The 24,164-nt window shown below is 23.2% G+C and overlaps 5 protein-coding genes across 5 annotated transcripts; 3 read left to right on the top strand and 2 right to left on the bottom strand.

Moving 5' to 3' along the window:
- Positions 1-1,980: 1,980 nt before the first annotated feature.
- SRAE_X000031400 (Chitin binding domain-containing protein) lies at positions 1,981-6,532 on the bottom strand (the record flags this gene model as incomplete). Its single annotated transcript, XM_024644644.1, has 2 exons — positions 1,981-2,878; positions 2,919-6,532. 2 exons carry the CDS (start codon positions 6,530-6,532, stop codon positions 1,981-1,983), a joined length of 4,512 nt encoding a protein of 1,503 aa, XP_024510182.1.
- Positions 6,533-9,376: 2,844 nt separating this feature from the next.
- Positions 9,377-10,092, top strand: SRAE_X000031300 (Immunoglobulin subtype 2 domain and Immunoglobulin subtype domain and Immunoglobulin-like domain and Immunoglobulin I-set domain and Immunoglobulin-like fold domain-containing protein; the record flags this gene model as incomplete). The annotated part of the gene is made up of 4 exons (XM_024644643.1): positions 9,377-9,404; positions 9,444-9,769; positions 9,811-9,971; positions 10,044-10,092. 4 exons carry the CDS (start codon positions 9,377-9,379, stop codon positions 10,090-10,092), a joined length of 564 nt encoding a protein of 187 aa, XP_024510181.1.
- Positions 10,093-11,677: 1,585 nt separating this feature from the next.
- On the top strand, positions 11,678-13,370 carry SRAE_X000031200 (Domain of unknown function DB domain-containing protein; the record flags this gene model as incomplete). Its single annotated transcript, XM_024644642.1, has 2 exons — positions 11,678-13,054; positions 13,116-13,370. 2 exons carry the CDS (start codon positions 11,678-11,680, stop codon positions 13,368-13,370), a joined length of 1,632 nt encoding a protein of 543 aa, XP_024510180.1.
- A 187-nt stretch (positions 13,371-13,557) lies between these two features.
- Positions 13,558-17,640, bottom strand: SRAE_X000031100 (Hypothetical protein; the record flags this gene model as incomplete). The annotated part of the gene is made up of 4 exons (XM_024644641.1): positions 13,558-14,716; positions 14,779-17,070; positions 17,129-17,351; positions 17,409-17,640. The coding sequence occupies 4 exons, from the start codon at positions 17,638-17,640 to the stop codon at positions 13,558-13,560; spliced, it is 3,906 nt and encodes a 1,301-aa protein (XP_024510179.1).
- A 4,191-nt stretch (positions 17,641-21,831) lies between these two features.
- SRAE_X000031000 (LIM domain-binding protein 2) lies at positions 21,832-23,988 on the top strand (the record flags this gene model as incomplete). Its single annotated transcript, XM_024644639.1, has 4 exons — positions 21,832-22,367; positions 22,475-23,195; positions 23,275-23,601; positions 23,656-23,988. The coding sequence occupies 4 exons, from the start codon at positions 21,832-21,834 to the stop codon at positions 23,986-23,988; spliced, it is 1,917 nt and encodes a 638-aa protein (XP_024510178.1).
- Positions 23,989-24,164: the final 176 nt, after the last annotated feature.

Raw genomic sequence — 24,164 nt, 5'->3', positions numbered from 1 at the left:
AACTTCAATATAATTATAGTGATTTTCAAAGAAGATTGTAGAAAAAGTTTAATCTAAAATTATATTTCCTTTAATTTTTTTTTTTTCATTTCATATTTAATTACAATCTCTTTTATATATTTTTTTTTTAAACAAAGAAAAAATATTCTTAGAAAGTTATGAAAAAAGTACCAAAAAAAAATTCTTCTACAAAAATATATTAACAAAAATCGTGAAGAAGTGATGATTTTTTTTTATAAAAAAATTATTTTTGTTAAACTGATTAAAATTATTGAAGATAAACAAACATTCAATATAGCAAAGGTTTTCTTTAATAAAATAAAATTTAAACAAGAATTTATTTTACGAATTTTATATGCAAATAAAATAGTAATAAACTTGTCTAAGATGTCATAATTTCAAAATATTTTTAATCCTTTATATAGTATTAAATAAAGTTAAGTGTTAAAATGATATTAAGCAATAAATAACATTAATATATTAAATGGTGAAATTTTTAAAAAAAAAATATTTAAAAACCAAAATATTATAAAATAAAAGTATAATAATATATAACAATGCAAATTTTGTAAATAATTCATATTATATTTTAAAAACAAACTATGGTAAATAATAATATTTATAAAATTATTTAACGTTGATGCTCTCTGAATTAAAAGGTTACTCTAAAAACTTGTATTGTCTTTTTAAAAAATACACTACATAACTTTTTTTCATAACTATAAATGATCATATTAAATAAATTATATCTTATAACAAAATATTAATTATGATTATAAAAAATATGTAATACTATGACTACTTTTTTTTGTCTTTTAATCTAGATGTATTTTTTATATAAAATTATTATAAAAATCTTTTATAAAACAAAAAAAAATAAAGTTATATTTATAGCAACATCATATATATTAATACATTTAATTAAATAGAAAATTAATATACTTCTACGAATAAAATAAAAAAAAAATACTCTTCATGTCAGTTAATTTTATTGTAACTTATTTAAATAACTAATTTGTTAAGATCATCTTATATCACCACTTATATCAATCTTTTGTTATATTTCCAACTTTATTAAAATTCTTTAACATGACATTGGATACTTTATAAAAACATATTCTCATAAAAGAGAATTTTTATTATAATATAAAGAAAATAATTATATAACTCATCATAATGTAAACTATTGTATTTTGTTTTTCTTTTTAAAGATCCTCTTCATTTACCTTTTCTTCAATTAAAAAGAATCATTATATAGAATAATATTAAAAAAAAATTTTTTCATTTTGTTCTTTTAAAAATTCTTGATTTTTTAGTGTATTTCAGATGTGTCAAATTACTGATAAAAGTGTTAAAAAAGATAGTATTAGTATCATATTCTTATAGAATGAAATTTTATTGTATCAAAATTCAAAAATTATTATAATGGTATATTATATTTTATAAAATTATGTTAGACAAAAGAAAATAAAAAAAAATTTTATATGTATAATTTATAATGCTATATATAATAAATAATATAGAAATAAAAATTTTTAATTATGTTTTTAATTATAATAAATAATAATTAATTCTTACATTGAAAATTTTTAATATTGTTTTAAAAATACTTCTATAAATATTATTATAGTAAACATACCTCTTTGCATTAATAACAACACTACGTGTAAAATATGTTATCTTTATTTAAAATTATAATTTATCCCAAAAAATATTCAATCTTGAAATTTTAATTTCTATACAAAATATTTCAAAAATAAACTACTTTTAGAAAAAACTAGTAAATTTTTTCAAAAGAAAACTATTAATAAATTTTTTTTAACTAAAAATAAAGCATAAAGTAGTTTAAATTTATAATGAATATTATATCTAAATCTAAGAGTTATTTTAATACACAATAAAAAATATTTTTAAAATTTATTTCTCATAAGTCGTAATAAGAAAATAATCAAAAAAATTAAAAATATGAAGTAGTTTTATTTATTGAAAACATTCTACCATTTGTTCTTTTGGTTCACATGAGAATGATTTTCCACTCCAGTATTGACCATCAGGACATGAACTGAAGTAATTTCTCTTACTAGCAGAACAAACTATATAATATGGACTACACTTTTTGTGGTAAATTCCATTATTTACATTGTCACAGAAACGTGTTTTATGTTCTTGAGTAAAAGGTTTCTTAGTATCATTTAAGACATCGAAAACATATTTCTTTTCTTTTTCATCAGTTGTCTTAATAAATGGTTTCATTGTAGTGGTTGAAACATTTCCTCCTTTTACATTGTGATGTGGTTTTTTGGTATATGATTGTTTTTGTTCTCCATATTGTGGTTTTTTCTGTTTGTTATGATCTTGGTGGTGATGATGTTCATGATGATGTGATGCATGTTCATGATGATTATGTTTTTCATGATAATCATTCAATTTTGGTTTTGATTGCCAGCATATTGGATAATGCTGTCTCATTCTACATCTTCCAAGATTTTGATCGAATTTTTGATTTTGTGGGCAAATAAATTTAATTACTCTGGCATTGTAACATGCAAAGAATTCAGTTCCACAAGCTTGACCAAGTGGTTTTACCCATTTCTTTACATCACATGGTTTTCCTTGGACAACATCTAATGATGGTGATGCTTCAGTTGTTGTAACTGGTGGTAAAGTTGTTGTTGTTTTCTTTCCTCCACATTCAACAATATTTTCTTTTGTTTCACATGATTGTGAGTCTTTGTCATAGAAAAGTCCTTCTGGACATGTAAATCTTACTGCTTCTCCAGATTGACATTTCAAACATTCACGAGCACATCCTCTACAATAAATTCCATCTGCCTTATTTTCACAAACATTTTTGATAACAGGACGTGGAGTAGAAACTCTAGAAAAAATTTATTTATTTTTAAATTATGTAAACTTACGGTTTTGTTGGAGAAACACCTCCACAAACAGGAATATTAGCTCTAGAATCACATTGTTCATTTACTACATCATAATAGAGTCCTGCGGGGCAATTAATTCTTTCGGCAAATTTACCATTACAGAAGATGAAATATGATTGACATCCATCTGCATATCTTCCTCTTGATTTTCCTTCACAATAAGCACTTGGTTGAAGAAGTACACTTGGACTTTCAGCAACTAAAGATGGACGAGTACCTCCACAAGCTGGAACTTCATTTCTGAATGAACATTTATTAATTTCATCATCAAAGAATGTATCAGCTGGACAATACATTTTTTGTGTAACTTCATTATTACATCCATAATACATATTTGAACATCCAGTTGCATAGTAACCATTTCCTTTTCCAGTACAGAATGGATCATTAGGTAATTGTTCTGCCATTGTGTGAATTGTTGGTTTTGGTCTTGGTTTTCCTCCACATGAAACAGCATATTTTCTAACTTCACAGGCATTTGTTGTTTTATCAAACAAAAGACCAGCTGGACATAAAACTTTATTTCCATATCCACTGTTACAATTGTAGAACCAGTTGCTACATTCATCACTATAATATCCATCAGATTTTCCTTGACAATAAGTATCAACAACACCGACATCAGAAGCCATAGTTGAAGCTGGTGTAAATTCAGTTGGTCCTGCTCCACCACAAGCTGGTGCTTCTTCTGGTGTTAAACATTGTTGGTATTTGTCGTCATAAACAAGTCCGGAAGGACAGTTCATTTGTACGGCAATTTCTTCAAGACATGAATAATATTTTCCTGAACATTCAAGAGCATAGTATCCGTTTTCTTTTCCAACACAGAATGGGTTAACTTCAATTGGAGCATATACTGGTTGTTCAACTTTAGGTTTTGGTGATCCTCCACATGCAACAATTTCACTGGCAAAGTTGCATTCTTTATTTTCCATATCAAATTTAGTTCCAGGTGGACAAGCTTGTCTTGATCCAAATCCTCCGAAGCAATTGTAATAATCAGATGAGCATTGGAAATCATAGAAACCATCATTTTTATCAGCACAGAAAGTATCAACAACTCCATGATCAGCAGCAATAGATGTATCCATAGTAGTGTAAACTTTTTTAGTTCCTCCACATGTTGATGCTTCATCCCTTGGAAGACATTCATTTTCTCTAGCATCATAAAAAAGATCTGGTGGACAATGCATTTTTGCTGCTACTTCACCAACACAACCATAATATTCACTACTGCAATCTAAAGCATAATAACCATCAGCTTTTCCGACACAGAAGTTATCGAAAACAACTGGAGCATAAGTAACTGTTGGCTCTGGTGTAGTTCTTTGACCTCCACAAGCGGTAATTTGATCTTTCCAATCACACATGTTAAATTCTGCATCAAAATATAATCCAGGTGGACATGATTGTTTTTCTCCAAATTCACCTTCACAAATGTAAAATGTTGTATCACATTTATCTGCATAATATCCATCTTCTTTACCGTTACAGAATGTATCAACAACTCCTACATCGAAAGTTTGTTCAGGAGTTGGTGAAGGTAATGTTCCACCACATGCAGGGCATTCTTCTTTAACAAAACATTTATTTTCTACTGGATCAAAGAATGTTCCTTCAACACAGTACATTTTAAATGTATATCCACCGGTACATGCATAATATTGACTACTACAACCATTAGCATAATATCCATCAGCTTTTCCATTACAGAATGGATCAACTGGTACATCAGACATTGGACTAGAAGTAGTTGTTGTTGGTGGTGATTTCTTTCCTCCACATGCAGCAATTTCTTCTTTATGATCACATTGTTCATATTCAACGTCAAAGAATAATCCAATTGGACATGTTTGTTTGTTTGTAAATCCTCCATTACAGTAATAGAAAACATCAGAACATTTTTCAGAATAATATCCATCTGATTTTCCTTCACAATATGGATCATATGGAACAGTTGGAGCAGGTGTTGTTTCAACTTTTTGTGTTTGTGTACCACCACAAGCAATTACGTGTTTTTTATATAAACAGGCATCATCTTCAACAGAATAAACTAATCCTGGTGGACATGAATTTTTAAAAGCAAAACCACCATTACATACATAATATTCATTTGAGCATCCTGTAGCATAAGAACCATCACTTTTTCCATCACAGAATGGATCTCTAACAACTGGAGTAGATTGAGTTGTTGCATCTGATTCTGGTCTTTTTCCTCCACAAGCGGATACATATGAACGAATATCACAAGTATTAGTTTCAACATCAAATACTGTATTTCCAGAACATTTCATTTTATAGGTATGTTCAAAGCTACATACATAATATTCATTACTACATCCAAGGGGATAAGTTCCATCAGCTTTCTCAGCACAGAAACCATCAAGTAATGGTAAAGTAGTTTGTGTGGTTGAATTTATTGGACGATGTGTTGGTTTTGAATAGACAGGACTTTTTGTTGGATTAAATGTAGGCATAGCTTCTTGATTTGGCATATCATATTTGCGACATTTATCTAATGTAACACAAGATTTTGAAGGAACATCAAATACAAAACCAGAAGGACAAACTTGACTAAATGAATATTCAGAAGAACATTGGTGATAAGATGGTGTACATGGTGCATCTGTATAGAAACCATCAGCTTTACCAGCGCAATTAATAGTTGTTTGAATTGGAACTGGATGTGGTTTAGCTTTTTGTACTTTAATTGTTGTTTTCTTAATTTTAAGACTACCAAAAACATATTCACATTCTGGAATATTTTCAGCAACATCACATTGTTGCATTTCTGTTGAGTATAAAAGATCTTTTGGACATTTCATAAAAGTAGATTTACCAGAAGTACATTGGTAGAAGAAATCTTTACATAATAAGCCATTTGGTGGATATGTTCCATCAGGAAGAATCGAACAGTCAACTTCACTAGAATTATCTTTTTGACAATTTTTACCATTGCATTGAAATTTATTCTTTTTTTGATATGAGTTAAAACTCATTCTTCTAACTGTACGACAATGTTGAACTTCTTTACGATCAACACAAGCAATTAATTTATCATCGAATTCAAGATTACTTGGACAACGATGATTATAAAGGTGTCCATCGATACATCTAATATAATTACCATCACAATATCCTTTTGTGTAGAAACCATCTTTTTTACCTAAGCAACTAAATTCATCAACAGCTCTTTGTGGAACAAGTGAATCTCTATGTGCATCACTTTTACAAAGATCAACATTTTGAATATATTGACATTGATTACGAAGTGGATTGAAATAAAGGCCATCTGGGCAATTCATAAGATAACCAGTACTTCCACGGCATGTCCAGAATCTTTCAGAACATCCAAATACATAGTTTCCATCACCGAGTTGGCTACATTTTAATGCTTGTCTTTCTTGATTTTCTCTGTAAAATGATTTTGGAAGTGTTACTGGAACAGAAGCTGTTGCAAGTCTTCTTCTTGCACGTTCTTCAGAAGAATCAAAGGAATCTCTAGAATTCCTAGAATCTCTTGAGCTAACCACAGCTATATTCAAAATAGCACATGAAATAAGGAAAGTTATACCTGATCCCCACAATCTCATATTGATGATCAGAAAAATGATACAATTATTGAAATTAAGGCACTTTTATATTCTTTAAATGTTTTGTTAAAAAATGTTGAAAATGTTGATATTAAATAAAATTAAAATAATGGTAATTTTTTTGATAAATAATTTAATAGACATGATAGATACAGTTTAAAGCTGTGGGATATTAAAGAATATAAAAAACTTTTAGCAATATGTAATAAAATTAAAATAAACATTTTAAACAATTGTATTTATCATTTTAAAATGAAAATAAATTTTTGTTTAATTCAGTTTAAATAAATGTAACATAATAATTGTTACATTTTAAATATTTTATCACAATAAAATATCTTTAATTTTTTATTTCTAAATAATACATCTGTTCTCTGTGAAAAGTATTTTATTTTATATAAATCAACGAAATTTATTAATAAAGATAAAAATATATTTTTATATGTACAATAATGATATATTTTAATTTGATTAAACAAAGTGAAAATAAAGTGTTTTTTTTATTCAAAAACAACTATTAATCTAAAGAAACAATTCAATTAAAATTATCAACCAATTAAAAAAATATCAAAAATCAATTTTCAAAGCATAACAATTTAACAAGATTAAAATAATAATGTTTATAATAGTTCAATTTGCATTTAAAAAAAAAGTTATTAATCTTTCTAAAAAGTACCTTATTTTTGAAACTTTCTTTATAAAAGTAAAAATCTCAAGATTGAGTATATTCTGCTAAATATTATATTTTAGAATTAAGTAAAAAATCATATGTATACGTAGTATTTTTATTGATGTAAAAGTTTTAATTATTTTGGTACCATTTAAAGAATTATTTTCAAAACATTATTTATATCTTTTAAGACAAGAATTAATTTATAATTATTACAATTAAGGAATTAATTGAAACAATTGTTTTTATATTAAAAACATCAAAATCATTGTTTTCAAGACTTTTTTAGAATCATTTAAAAAACATATGTTTTTATGAATTTAAAATTACTAATTTTTAATTTTTCCAACAAATGGATTCATCTTTTTATTATTAAAAAGATTTTATAAAGTTAGCTTATAATAACTGATGACTTCCAATTGTATATTTTTATAACTTTTATTCTAAAAGTTTATCAAAATACCTTTTGTTTTACTTTTTAAGAAACAAATTTTAAAGCATTATATATATATTCCTTTAATAATTTATTATCACTTTTTTATGTTATTTTCAATAAAAGAAATTCTATATTTTATGAATATACTTATTCTTATAATTCATAAAAAATTTTCATAAATATTTTATTCCTTTAAAAAACTTTCATAATATTTATCTATCTATTTATTAAAACAATTTGATAAAAAAGGACAAATATAAAACTTTTTTTATTTATAAATGTAAAAATGTTTCAAATTAATATGTAACATATTTTCTAGTATTTATGACTTTTATAAAACAACTTATGTTTTACTGTAAAGTAAAGTTAGAGTTATATATTATAATGTTTAACAATTTATTAAATAATTAATATATTTCACTTTAAAACATTATCATAAGAATAAATCATTTACATTTTTTTTATTGCAAAATATTTCATGATATACTTGATTAATTTATGTTTTTTATTAAAATAATTTTTATTAATTCATAAATTTGTTGTCTAATTTAATAAAAATTTTAATTGTAAAAAAATAGGTTGCACTAAATATTTTCATAACTATCAATTTTATAATAAATTAATTTTTGTAGTGTTATTGTACAATAACTACAATGTAGTATTAATAAAATTAAAAAATAATAAATTATACTTTTTAATTTTATAAAAATAATATAATTATAAGAAATGTCAGGATTTTTCTTTTATCGGAAGTCACCTAAATATTTTCTATTCAAATGTTCAAATGTGCATTTAATTATATTCTTTTATCAAATAATGTATATCTTTTTACTAGACATAATACATACATATAGAATGATAAAAAAAAAATTTAAATATAAATTAAAATAATTATATTATATTTTTTAAAATAGTGTACGTGCAAAAATTATTGTAGATAAAAATAATTAAAATAAATATTAAATTAAAAAATAAGGAAAAAAAAGATTTTTTATAATAATTTTAAATATAATATAAAGCAGATGATAATAAATTTTATTATCCTTTCAAATTTAATATAATTTCTTAATGTTTTAAAACAAAAACTTTTTTTATAAACTTTTTGTAACATTTATTTATATACATCGTTGATAAACCAACATTCTATAAAATGTTAAATTTAAATTCATATATAACAACTATTTTTAAAATTATAAAATAAATCATATTGAATAAAATTTAAGTATAAATAATTATTAAATACTTTTTTTTTTATAAAATTGTACTTTATAATTTATTATTTTACCTTTCAATAAACTTTAATATTTGAAAAACAAGATTATAAATAAAAATAACTTCTTTTCATTTAAAAATACTTTTTTCATTTATAAAATATTTTAAAGTGTAAATTATTGAAACATAATATATTGCATGTGTTTATCTTAAATAAATCATATAAATTAACTAATAATAATTTTTATCATTAAAATATTTTTTTCTTTGTCTTTAAATAATAAAAGTAAATATTTTTAAAATAATTTTGTTTTATTATGAAAAAAATCACGTATTATATAGTGAGAGAATAAAGATTTATAGATTTAATGATTGGCTTCTTTGATAATGTTTTACATTATAGCTTAAAGATATTGTGCTCTTTATATTTAAATTGTAGATTTAAAAATTTTAATATATTGACTTATTTTTCATACATACTTTTATCATTTTTTTTATATTTTTTTTTTGTTGTTGAATATTTGTAATGGCACGAGTTATAGTTCTTAAGAAAGGTAATTTGTTATATTTTAAATATTTTGTAATATATTTAGATGAAGATATTTTATCGACAAATGAAATACGTCGTCACATACGTAGAATAAGAATAGATAAAAATCGAGATAATGAAAAAGGAATTGTTCAAAAAGTTGTTTTACCAAGAACATCAAAACATTTTATTTGGGCAACGTCAAAAAGAAATGAAGTTCCTGAATTTACATTTAGAATGCAAGATCAATGGCATTTTGAAGGAGATAATATCGCTTTAAGAGTAACATTTAATGGAGTCCCAAAACCTGAAATTTATTGGTTTAAAGATCATCAACCAATAATTCCATCAATGAAGACAATGATTAATAGTAGTGACAATTTATCAGAAGTAAATATTAAATTTTTTTTTTAATTTTAATAATTTTTTAGTTAATTATTTTTAATGCAGAAAAAAATGATTCAGGTTTTTATACATGTCGTATTGAAAATAATTTAGGTATTCGTGAAAGTCATGCCCAAATATATATTAAAGGAAATGATAATATAAAATGTTTAAGAACTATGCCTAGAAGAAATTATTTAAGTGAAAGGTAAGTAAATAAAATAACAATTTTTTTTTTTCATTTTATTTTAATAATTTTTAATATATCTTTTATTTATAGATTATATCGTCCAATGTATCATGAAATATCTTACTATTCAAGGTATTAGAAGGATAAAAAGAACTATTTATCTAGATTACTAAACAAGCATTTAAGATTAATTTTTTTTTTGTTAAAAAAATATATTTTGTAGTAATAATCATTGTTTAGCATGATATCCTTAAATATTAAATACCTTTTATAAAAATAATTCTTTTGGTTTTTTTTTTTGTAATTTTGTAAAAGCTTTTAAAATCGTATCTTAAAGTGTTATTGAAATTAAACATTCTTTTTTTTTCCTCAATTAAAAGACAATTATTATTAAAGATAATAAATTTTTTATTATTTAAGAAAACATTATATTTTATGTGGTCAGTTGTTAGGTCATATATAATTTTTGAAACAATTAATATTATCAATTAAAATTAATGTAAAAACAACTACATTGGTGTCAAGAATTTATTATCTATAAAAAAAAATTGTCACACTAACATTTATATCCAGAATAAATCCATTGTAATTTTACTTTTTTATCTTAACTTTACACAACCTTATAATAAAAATTCTGTAGTTTTATGCTTGTTACATATTACAATTCAAGTTCCATTAGTTATATTTATTTAATTATATTAATTAAAATATATATATATATATATATAATTAGTTAACAATTGTATTATTTAAAATATTTACATAGTGTATAAAAGAATTTTATTTAGAATTTTTTTAATAAAATTTTTATTTAGAATTTGTCACTACTTCTGAATTATTTGTTATATTAAGAAATCACCTGTATATCTTTAATACAATACAATATATTTATTAAATTATAAAAAAAAAAACGAAAGAGATGTATAATCCTATTTAATTTATATCATGGTGTTGCTCTAGGCATTAGTAAAAGTTATATAAGATAGAGAATGTTTTCATAAAAATGAGAAAATACTCCATGATCACTTTCATGATATATGTAATATCTTATATGATAAAATATTCACCGCATTAAATTTAGTTATCCATCCATTACTTTAATTGGCATCATAACTATTTTACATAATCTGGTATTTTTATAAAAGAATAATTAAAACTTTCTAGATATTGTAAAACAAATTGTGATCCAATTATATTCATACTTTTAAAATCTCAATGTATTTAATTGTTAAAATATTTATATAACTAATTTATTTTAAGGAATGTTTATATTATTACAGGATAAAAAGTAAAATAATCAATAAATATATCTTTAAAATAAAATTTTTCATTTATAGATGCTATCAAATTATTTAAAAAGACATTTTAATAAATAACTTTCTTTCATCTCCATTTCATTTAAAAATTTTGACCCTCCTTTACGATAAAATAGTTTTAATGCACTTGATTGAAAAGATTTTCTAGATTACCATACTTTTCATCTTTCATTTAATTATATCTTTTATAAAATTTTACAATGATGATTTAAAATTTTGTAACTATCTGAATATAAAAATATAATATAATATCCTATTCCTTATATATTTTAAAAGTTATTATATTAATTTTTATTATCTTATTATTATATATACTTTTTTTTTTAGATTTTTATAATTATTATTATTATTAAATTATTAAGTAATTATTTATACATATATATATATTAAATATAAAAAAAAATTATTATGATAGATAGAAAAAATATAATATTTTTTATTTGTTTTATATTATATATTAACTTTATTCAATTTACCAAAGGTGATTTACCTTCTTGTGATCGTGCAAAATGTCATCATTGTCAGGTTGAATTTATAAGAAGAATGTGCCCAAATACTTGTTCTTCATGTTCGCAAACAAGTGTAACAAATATTTATAATCATCAAATTAATTCAAGACCATTTGTTGCTAATGGTGAACCCAACCATAAAACTTCAGATATTTCTCAACCGTTAAAAATTGAACAAAATTTAGCACATCAACAATTTAATCAATTACCATCAATGGAAAGAAATATTGGAGTACCTACAATACAACAAAAACAAAATTATCAACCTAATATACAAGAAAATCAACAACCTATGATGTATCAACAATCACAACAGATGCAACTTCAACAATTTTCACCACCAAAACCAGCACAATCAAATACATTTAATCTTCAAAATCCATTTCAACTTTTTCAATTTCCACAAATACAAACTCAACAACCCCAACCATTTAATCCATTTCAACCATTTTTAAATCCAGCATTCTTATCTAGTAACAATAATCAACAAATTCAACAACAACAACAACTTATTTCACAACAGCAACTTATCCCACAACAACCACAGCAACAACTATTTCCACAACAACAAATTATTACCCCACCATCAGGTACTCAAAATTATCATGGATTTAATATGCTCCAACCACAAGTTTATAAACCATTACAAACACAAACATTTTCACAATCATCATTTCAACAACCAAACATTTCACCATTATCTGTAAATAATAATGTTATACCACAGGGTCATATACAAAAACCTCAACCAAATCCAGTCTTTCAACAAACATTTTCTCCAGAACAAATGAGAGTAAATAATAATGGTGAAATAAATAATCAAATACCAGGACAATTTAAACCTAGACAAATATATAACAATCAAGTAAATTCACAACCAACAAATGTAATGTCATCTATTAATTCATTAGACAATACAAATAATATTCATACTTCACAATCAGTACAACAAATTGCAATACCAAGACCACCAGATTATAATATTGGCCAACAAAATGTTCAACCAGGATATCAACAATTATCAACAATAAATAATAATGTACAACCTTCACAGGCAATGATATCTTCACCACAACCAATAAAAAGTCAAAGTATTTATCCATTTGCTAGTGAAAAAAATTTACCATATCAAAATGTTAAACATCAATGTCCTAAACAACCAAATTGGGAACCATGTATTGACAAAAATCTTGCTAATGAAAGATTTAAATCATGTTGTTCACCATTAGGTGAAGGTTGTTCGCAATTATGTTCATATGATCAAACATTAACAACAGTAAGTTTTAATAATTAATATTATTATTATAATAATTATTATAATTATTTATTAATTTAAGATACAATTAGCTGTATTAACAGGACGTTGTCCAATGTCAAAAGTTGGTGATATGATGGTATGTGCTTCTGGATATGAAGATGCAACACCATGTTGTGAAGCATATGGTGTATTTGAACCAGGATTTGAACAATGTCGACCATATTGTAATCCAGCAGCAGGTTTACCAAATGATGGTATGTTAGCAGAGAAATATAAATGTTTAGGAAAATTAAGTCAAATTCAAAGATGTTTTTATGTAACGCAAAGGCCTTAAAAAATGCATTCATACATAAAGAATTTTTTAAAATTTATCAAAAATATTTACTTAGAATTTTCATTTATCATTTTATTTTTTATTCTCATGTTTAACTTATTGTATAACACTTATATTATATATATAGTATAAAAATTATAATTAATATAATATAAATTTTATTTTTAATGTAAAATTTAATATTTATTTAATAAAAATTACTAATATTTAGTGGTAATATTAAGTGATTAAGAGGACATTCTGTTAAATTATAATTTGTTTGATTAAAAAAATCATCCAATTTTTTATATTCTTGTTTATTTAAAAAATTGATAGAAGATAAATCAGTTGTTTCCATATATCCATCATCATTTATTATTCCATCATATTCATATATATCATTATTATATATTGAAATAGTATTTATAAAAGTCTTATTTGAATGACTAAAATTTAGTGAATTGGGAATTATATTTAAGGCATATAATGCAAGACCTCTTAAGTGAATTAATTTTGATGATGTCCAAATATTTGTAAAAGTTTCTATAGCATTTTTATAATCATTAATTCCATCCTTTTTATATTTAATATGATCAGATTCTGAAATATTTTTCATGTATATTGCAATTAATAATATTGATGATTCTATAATATTGTCATGTGTATAGGCATACATCCCCTCAATATATTTATAAAATTTTGAAAATATATCATGTTGAATAATAAATTGCGTACCAATTTCATGTGACGTAAACATGTCGATAATTGTATATGGTATAGTAAATGATTTGTTGGTTTTTTTTGTAAAATGCGTTCTTTCAAATTTTCCTTTAGAATTTTTTTTATATCTTGAATCTAGTTCATTATTAATTATATTTTTAATATAACAATATAATTTTGAAAAATATAAATCAATGAAATCATTTAAATCTTTTTTTGCTTCATCTAAATGTTCTATAAAATATTTTTCATATGAATATGGTAAATATTTGGCAAATAAATTATAGTAATCTATTTTTTCAATATTATTAATATGTTGAATATTACTTAATTGATCATAATCTTTAATTTTTTTTCGATGACAAACTATTATTTCTAAAAGACGTAATACACAATCTGTATTAACTTCTAATATTACATTACTTAATACTTGGAAGATTTTTTCAATAATACTATTATTATCTGTAATATTTAAAAGAAGATTTAAAAAATTTAAACACCATAGACCCATTTTTTTTCTATTAAAAATAATTGCTGTTTCTAAAATTGAAAAAGCAAGTTTACTATGAGGACCTTCATAATTCATAATTGATATAATAAGTTGTGTTATAACACCAGTACTATCTTCTCTAATTAATTTAAGAAATCTAAAATAAGAAAAAAAAAAATAATTGTAATAATATATAATAATAATAATAAGAAATCTTACTTTAACATTACTTTTTTAATTGGTTCATATAATCTTTCATCTTCTGTTTCAAAAATATAACTTAAAAAACCAAAATAATTATATCCTTGTTGATAGGTAAGATTATTAATAGTTAAAGAATTACTTTTAGGATTATTAATTTCAAATTCATCAATAAAAAATTTAAGATAAGCTATATAAAAATCTTTAAAATCTGGATAAATTTTTGAATATGATATAGCTATTTTAAAAAGTTTTATAATATTTTCTTTTTTTTGATTATGTTCTTCTAATGGTATTTTATATTTAACTTGATATGTTGATAAAAAATATTCTTTATTTGGCATTGATAATTGTAACCATTCTATTAATTTTAATCTTAAAATTGGATTTTCAGCCAAATAATTTATAAATATTCCTTTTTTATTAGCATATTCAAGATAACTTATAATTGGTATCATTTCAATATTATCAATATTTTTTTTAGAATCTGAATAATTAATTTTTGATACTGATTTATTACTTTCAAATAATAATTTTTCAATATTATTACGTTTTATAATATTATTATTATTTTCTATACAATATGTTTCTATTACTTTTCTTCCTATTGGTACAAAATGTTTCAAATTAGATAAACAATTTTTATATAATAAAGATGGGCGATATATTTCTAATAATTCATTTAACCTTCTTGTTAAAATATTAACATTATATTTTAATGATCGACTAAATATATACTTATAATTTTCATTTTCATAAAATGTTGTTTTAATTATATCATTAGTATGAATATCAATAATATGTTGTATTGATTCTAAATTTAAAGTGTATTGATTTGGGAATAACATTGCTTGTATTTCAAAACATTTAAAAAGTAGTAATACTGATTTAAATGTTTCAGGATGATCATAATTAATAATTGATGTTGATATAATCCATTTAAGCATACCATTTTTTAATAATGTACTAAAACGATAATAAAAAAATATTTTTGTTATACCAATCTCATTATATTTTCCATTTTTTATATCCATAAATAATTTTAAATTAATACCTTCTGTTATAATAAATAAATTTCCTAATGATGCATCAAATTTATCAGGTTTTAAATATGATATAAAAAAATTATATGCTTCATCCCATGTAGAAAAATCTAATTTACGATCATCCATACCTAATATTTTTTGTACCATATTTGTTATAAATGGTATTCCTTCATGAAAATGTATATGTACATCAATAAACATATCAACAATTTCATCAATTCTTTTACCTGTTGTAATTATACTATTATTATTTTGTCTATTTTTATCAAATAAATAATATACAATTGACCATGAATCTAATAATTCATTTATAATAAAAGAACTATGATTTATGGCCATTATAAGATGTTCTGAATTTCTATTTCTAATACGTATATTTGAAATATTAGCAAATTCCATTATTGGACATAATATTATACTAACTATTTCATTTAAATTAAATTTTTCATGCATATCCACATTATTTAACCAATATTTTAATAAATCAATAATTATAAAATGAATATTTTTAAGTGTTGATGAAGTACATTTTAATATTTCATATAAAAATTGTAATCCTAAAACTTCATTCATATAATTAAAATAATTTTTATATCCATTAATCATTATAATTATTGCAAGATATGATTCTTGAATTTTATTATCACATCTATGAAAATTTAATTCTTTATACCTGCTTTCCATTTTGCGATCATTTTGTAAGCATTCATCAATATATAATATTGAAGCAATATATTTATTATAATCATCCATGTCATAATAATCTATATAATCAACAATGGGTACTTCAGTATAATCTTCTATACCATGATATAAATATTTATATTTTTGCAAAGTTTTATCTTCACGTAAAATTCTTATTTTTTTGTATGATGGTTTTTGCCATTCTGCTAATTGCAATAAATTTTTTTCAAAATTATAACGTGAATTTCCGTATAATACTTTATTAGTTTCAAGAATATAATTTCCAAGGTCTTTTAAAACCTTAAAAGCATCAAATATTATATCATTTATCTCTTTCGTTTTATTTTCAATAGGTAATAATTTGTCAAATATTACAATTTTAATATAATTAAGAGTTGTTTTTAAAAGTGAACCACTATACGACATTCTCATTCTTGTCATTATTATTACAAAAGCTGTTTTCAATATTTGTATCTCTTTTACTAAATCATATGTTTTAATATCTTCAAGTAACGCAATTTTGATAATAAAACCATACTCGACAGGTTCTTTTACCTCATATAAAATAAATTTACTAGCTCTAATAATTATATAATTTTAATATATTTATAAAAAAAAAAAAAAAGTTTTATACTTACATAATATCTAAACTTAAACGATATTCATTCATCACAATAGTTCTATTTTTAGGATTAAGCATTGTTTGACGTATTGTATGGTATAATGTTTTCATACATATCTTACCATCATTAAGTATCGAAATATCTTTTAATATTTGAAATAATTCACTATCAGAATAGCATTTATATTCTATACTTTTATTGTCCTTAACATTATCATTTACCATATTTCTTTTGGTACCTTAAAAAAAAATTTTTTTTTTTTAAATAACAATATATAATATACTATACTACTTACTTTTAGTATTATTATGCCAAAATGTATTGTTACTTTGTATTAATTCTTTTTTATTCTTAATAATTTTCTGTCGACGCCTTATATTAAAACTTTCTTTTAAAGAAATTTCATCATTATTTGAAGTATTTATTAATGTTTCACTTTCTCTTTTTGATGTATTATATTTTTCAACATTTTTATGATTATTTTCTTCCTTATCATTATCATTTAATGATGTAGGTTTTAAATCCATCGTTTGTTGATAAATAGCTGCAATTAAAAAAAAATAAATAAAACACTTAAATATAAAAAATAATATATCATTTGTTAAGAAATTTGATTATTTAAAAATAAAACCGATTTTAATGTGATTGTAATATTACTAGACAAACATCAACATAGACATTTAAATCGCGTTAAGACATTTATAAAAGAATGTTTTAATATTCAGAAATAATCTCGTAATAATTATATATTAGTCAATATAAAGTTTTTATGAATCATATTACTACTATTTTTGATAATTTCGTAAAATAACATTTTTTTATTTGAATATTAATATATTGTTATAAAAAAACAACAAATTTGGCAACATTATTTTATAAAAAAAATGTAAACATATTATAAAGTTGTATTATAAAAATTCATGGTAAAGAATTTCATGATTACACAATGATTTCGTAAAAAAATTCACTTTTTATATTACTAAAGTTTAATATCAATATTTACTAGTAATAGTAAAGTTTTTGTTATAATATTCTTTAAATATAATTTAATTTTTGGAATATAAATTTATACTTTTATTTCCATTAATAGTTTATCACCCCTATTTTATGATGCACAGACAATTTTATTATAATTTATCTTATACAGAATAATTTTCTTTTTAACATGGTTAAATGGAATAGTATTCAGAGACAATATATTGATAGATATATATATATATATATATATATATAAAATATAAAATTTTTCAGTTATATTATATATAAAAGTTGTATAATGATAAACAATAAATACTATATTATGATAACATTCTTGGCAATGCAAAAGTAATATTATTGTTTATCACAATACTTTTTATTTTTTTAGATATATTATTTATAAAATTTTGCATAATAACATTAAAATTTAAGAAAAAAAAAATTATCCACTAAACTAATTTTGATTTGACCGGAATTTTTTTAATATTTATCTTTTTTTTTTAAAGAATATGTTAAAATTATTAAATAAATTTTTTTTTTTAAATGTTATTTTTATTATGAGAAAAAAAAAAATTTTTCATCATTGATCAGATGTAACACCATTTTAAAAAGCATTTTTAGTGCAACTTATCACGTCCACATTTTTCTTGTTTCAGTGAACCACTCATAACACGTATAAATATAAACGAGATGACTACAACAATTAATAAACTATAACCTTTCTCTTATAATACAGTAGTTGCATATTTCTTGCCTTATCTTTTATACAAAATGGCCTATCATAATGAGTCTCTATACTGATATGAAAAATGATAAGATGTAATTTAATGAAATTATTTAAATTAATCGGTTATATTTTCATGTATGTGTATAACATAATATGTCTAAGTCCAACTTTTAGGGTTTTATAAAATATTTTCAATTAAAGTAAAAATTTTTAACCATATTAAAAGTAATATAAACTTTTAAAATATATTACATTTAATACAGGGATTTTTATATAAAAAAAAATTGTTAACTATGACTTTTACTTCACTATCCTCTAATAAAATACTGTCCCTTTTTTCCAACTTACACAATTGCTATCAGTAACGTCATTTTTAAACGTTAGTATGTTTTTAGAACAATAAGTTATATATTTTAAATATTATTATAATTTATTAACGTCACTTTTTAATTACTCAGATTAATTTATTATTATTATTTTTTTTTGATTGATGTTAACTTTTAAAGTATACATTAACTTAAATATTTTTAAACTCATTTTTTTTAATAATAATAAAATTTTTTTCTAATATTTGTGATTGATGATAACATTTATTTTGATAACTATATAAAATATTTACCCCATCAAAGATTATTATTTTTTTAATCATTTATTTTCTACATATATATTTATTGTAAATGTAAAAAAATAAATGTTAGGAAATGAACAAACAAGTACCATTCTAAATAGGAAGCTTTATGACATTCAAACAGTCACGATGTTAAATCACAAACTTCTGACAAAGAACAATCTTAAGAGTTCATTAGATTTTGTACATTTAAATATTGTCGTTAACATTAATGTAAAAAAAAATACAATATAGGTGGTTTAAAAATCTATTTATATTAAAATAATTTTTTTTTCAAACAATTTTTCTCTTTATAGTTATTTTAATTTCTTAATTGTTTTTTTTTATTATTTTTTTTAAAAATAGTTTAAAATAGTTATACTTTTTAAAATTTTTATTATAGGTCATTGTTTCTAGGTATTTGAAGACAACAATATTTGAATACCATTGTTTTATTTATCAATATTTCCTCTTAAAATAAAATAATAATGCAAGTTAAAACCTTAAAATAATATCTAGGTTGAAATGACGTTTAGAATGGCATCTTATACAGGTTGAATTTAAATTTGTCCTAATTTACAGCATTCACTGTGGTGTATACTAGTTTCCTTATTATAATCAGAACGTGTTACAATTCAAAATCATATTTATGGTTGACAAATAAAAACATACTGAGTAGAGATAGTCCCCTCACAATATATATAATCAGTAGAGTTCCGGCGACGTGGTTGATATATGTATATATCTATATTTATCATTCTTTTGTGAGCTGTGTGTTCACTAACATATATAAGTGATAAATTTGCGTCGCTTTTATTAATATGTTCGCAATGCGGCGTACAATTTTATATATTCTATGTCTTTTTTTCTTTTTAACAATTTTATAAAAAGAAATATTATTGTATATAGATAGAGATAAGTAAATTGTATTTACAGGGGTATAGTATGTATATTCACCCTTTAGTGTACACACCAATCAGCCGCATAACTTTTTCACGTTATAATGAGAAATAATTTGTTTATCAAAGAATACACCACCTAGAAATGACAAAGTAGACGATGTTTTATAAAAACGACATCGCTTGTTGATTCTTATATTATATGGAGGTTGTCAGCTTAAAATATACTCATTTCTCTGACACTTATTTTCTATCCTATGGCTATATATCTCTGTTCTCTTTAATGTTTATTTGTTGGGCAGAACATTGTCACTATATACAACTAACATACTTCCTGTAGACGACATCTATAATGATAATATTATGCTGAGTCGACCCTAGTTATATACTCAAGTCGAGGACATAAGCTTCAACGCACCCTACGAAAAATATGGTATAGGGCTGTTAGGCAATGTCTTTTTGTTATTGTAACCCTTTTTGTCGATGTTGTCTATAGAAGCGCTATTGCCAATACATATGTGAAGTTTGTCATGTATCTGCAATTCACCAGAGAAAGCTAGAGATGAATGCTGCATTTGTGATTAGGCGCCTTCTTTGGTTAGGCATAAAAAGTCGATGAAGACTACATTGGGTCAAGTCAGTTTTATTTTATCACTGAACTCTGGTAATAGAATAGTGTAATGGTGTTTCAATATGAATACGTTAATTTACCCTAGCTAACACAATAAAGAGTTAATTTGCCATTTTTTTTAATGTATTACAATAATTTATTATTTTTTTTTTAATATTATTTAATTTTTAATTTAATTTAATATTATATTATTATTAACAAACTATTAAATATAATCAACACTAGATATAACTATAACAAAAATTCAAATTAATCATAGACTCTAAAATAATATATACTGATTAGATATTATATTTTAAATTTATTATGTTTTTTTTTATATAAAAAAAAGTTATGTTAATTATCTTATTTATTGTAAAATCCTTATTTATGATCATTTAGATATAGTTTTTAATTGCATTAGTATATATTTTATAGTTTCGCTAAAATGCTAAATGATCTTTGATTTATAATTATACGGTAATTTTACCTTAAATTTTTTAAATATATGAAAATTTTGACACTTTATGATCATTTATGAATGGTGAGTGTTTTATTCTTTCTTATTCTTAAATCTTAAATAATATAGATTTAAAAAAAAAATCTTCACATATAATATGTAATATAATAATTTTAATGAAATAATCTTTAAAAAATTAAGAAATGCTTAAAATGATGTCGTTAAAATTAAACATTTTATTTGAAAAAAAAAGTTTCATACATCATAAAAATTTCCTCAACATTTTAAAAATAATACTTGTAAACATAATTCCTCATTAATTATAAGATACCGTATCATATATCTTTCGATTATATCATTTTATATCTTATTAAACTTTTAAATAATATAAAAACTTTTTAGCATTTTATACTACTAACAAATAACATTGCGGTAAGATGCCGCGAAAACGTGCTACAGAAAATGGAGCTAATGGTAATGGCGCTGCACCAAAGCAAACTAGGACTCGTAAGAAGAAAGATACTTCAACAACGCTTCCTCCAACAAATAATATGATGATGACAAATGTACCAAATGCTTACGATCATAATGGAGTCGCAATGCAACAGATGAATGGACCTTCACATATGATGATGATGAACCATGATGACGGATCTCTAATGCAATCATCTTATGGAATTCGGATGCCTCCGAACAACGTAGGTCACATGCAACCTCAGCAGCCTGATTATTACTACTCGCAAAATAATGCTTCTGTTGCCAATGGTAATCATGTTCCTATTCACCAACAACAAGGTCCTCCACAACATCATGGAATGTATAGTAATATGTCTGGACAAGGAACTCAACAACCACAATATTTAGAAAATGAAAGGTCTCAGAATTCTTTTTTGCCTCCGCCTCCACCTATGCATCAACCTTCTATAAATGGTAGTAATAGTAACCCTAATCAACAACATCAAATGATGATGAGGTAAATATTATTATTAATTATATAAAAAAAAACACTATATCATAATTTTTATTATATTTTTTAATTAATTAGTTGAAAAAAAAATAATATAATTGATTTTTTTTTAGAATGCCCCAAGTACAACCTCAAATGATTCAGCAACAGCAACAACAACAACAACAATCACACTCAGGAAATATGCAACAACCACAACAAACACCTCCACAACAATTAGGAAAACAAGGAAAAATTATGGATATGAATAATAGAATGCATACATTTGTAACAACACATATAGCCGAATGTGATAAAGCTCAATGGTGGGAAGCTTTTTCAAATGAATTTTTTGAAAATGATGCAAAATTTACATTAACATTCGTTGAAAAAGGACCACTTCAATATACAATAGGAAGATCTAATATACCTCGTTTCTTTAAAAGATTATTTGAATGTAATATAAGAGAATCATTTTATATATTACAATCACAATGTAAAGAATCTCCTGTAAATTTATCACCTCATAATCAACCAACATTTATGGAGTGTGATTCAGTTAATTATATACTTAAATATTCTTGTACTCCTGCATTTGAAGTTCATAACAATTGTAGATTGATGGTTGAATTTGGTTTTGACAATATGTTTGGATATCGAATTCGCAAATGGAACTTAGAAATGAGGCGTTCAAAAGAAGTTACTAATAATGAATATGGAGGAATGCAAAGTTATGTTCCTACTTATAAACCTGAACATTTTATGGGAATTCCAATGGAAGCATTAAGATTATTAGAAGCATGTGTTATTCTTGAACCAATGCAGGCATTAATGCACTTAACTCGTTCATCTAATGTAAGTACTTTTTATTTTTATATACTTAGAATAAAATATTTCAAACTTATTTAAACTTTTACTAATATATTATTTATAGATTAATCCACGCGAAGCACTCACACATTTATCTTTTCAAGGATATCAAAAAGCACACTCACATCCAGGGCAAATTCAACCAAATTCTCAAATGAATATTGGAATGATGAATAGTATGACAAACCAACCAAATATGATGTTACCACCGGGTAACGTTGATGATGTACAAGTTAAACCTAAACAAACTAGAAAAAGACAACGTAAAAATGCCACAAATACAACAACTGGTGGTGGTAGAGCAACACCAGCTAAAAAGAAAAATGCTAATCAAACAGCATCACCGATGCCACCAAATCCACCACCTAATTATATGCCACAAAATCATGGGGTAAGTATTTTAAAATATATTTAGTTTATAAAAAAAATTATAATATATTTTTAGTACCACCCACAAGGTGTTATGGTAGTTTCAGAACCTTCTATGATGGGAAAAGGATATGGTGAAAATGACGAAAGAGCAATAACTCGTATTGAAAATACTTATTATGATAATCAAGGTTATCAACAAAATTATTCTAATATGCATTCTGTGGTTAATGGTCTTCCACCACCAAATCAACAAATGCAACCAACAGGTTCATTAATTCCACAAGCAGTAGTATCCCAGTCCCAACAACAACAACAAATGCATCAAATTCCTTCTTCACTTGCTCAACATTTGGCTCCAAATCCATCAATGAATATGGGACCTAATAACAATATGCTTAGAACATAAAAAAAAAATTTTTTTTTTTTATCTATCAAATTTATTTTCTGACCACATAAGGAATGTCTGTAAATATCGGTCAATGTACTATATTTATATTTTTCGTCAAACCATTTAAGCGGTGTATGAGGAATATGAACTAGCTAATGATTAATATATTAATTATCGCACCTATAATATGACTT

This window comes from Strongyloides ratti (genome assembly GCF_001040885.1).
Source record: "Strongyloides ratti genome assembly S_ratti_ED321, chromosome : X".
Taxonomy (NCBI): domain Eukaryota; kingdom Metazoa; phylum Nematoda; class Chromadorea; order Rhabditida; family Strongyloididae; genus Strongyloides; species Strongyloides ratti.
The sequence above is the reverse complement of the archived record's forward strand: the minus strand, read 5'-3'. Positions and strand labels throughout refer to the sequence as shown.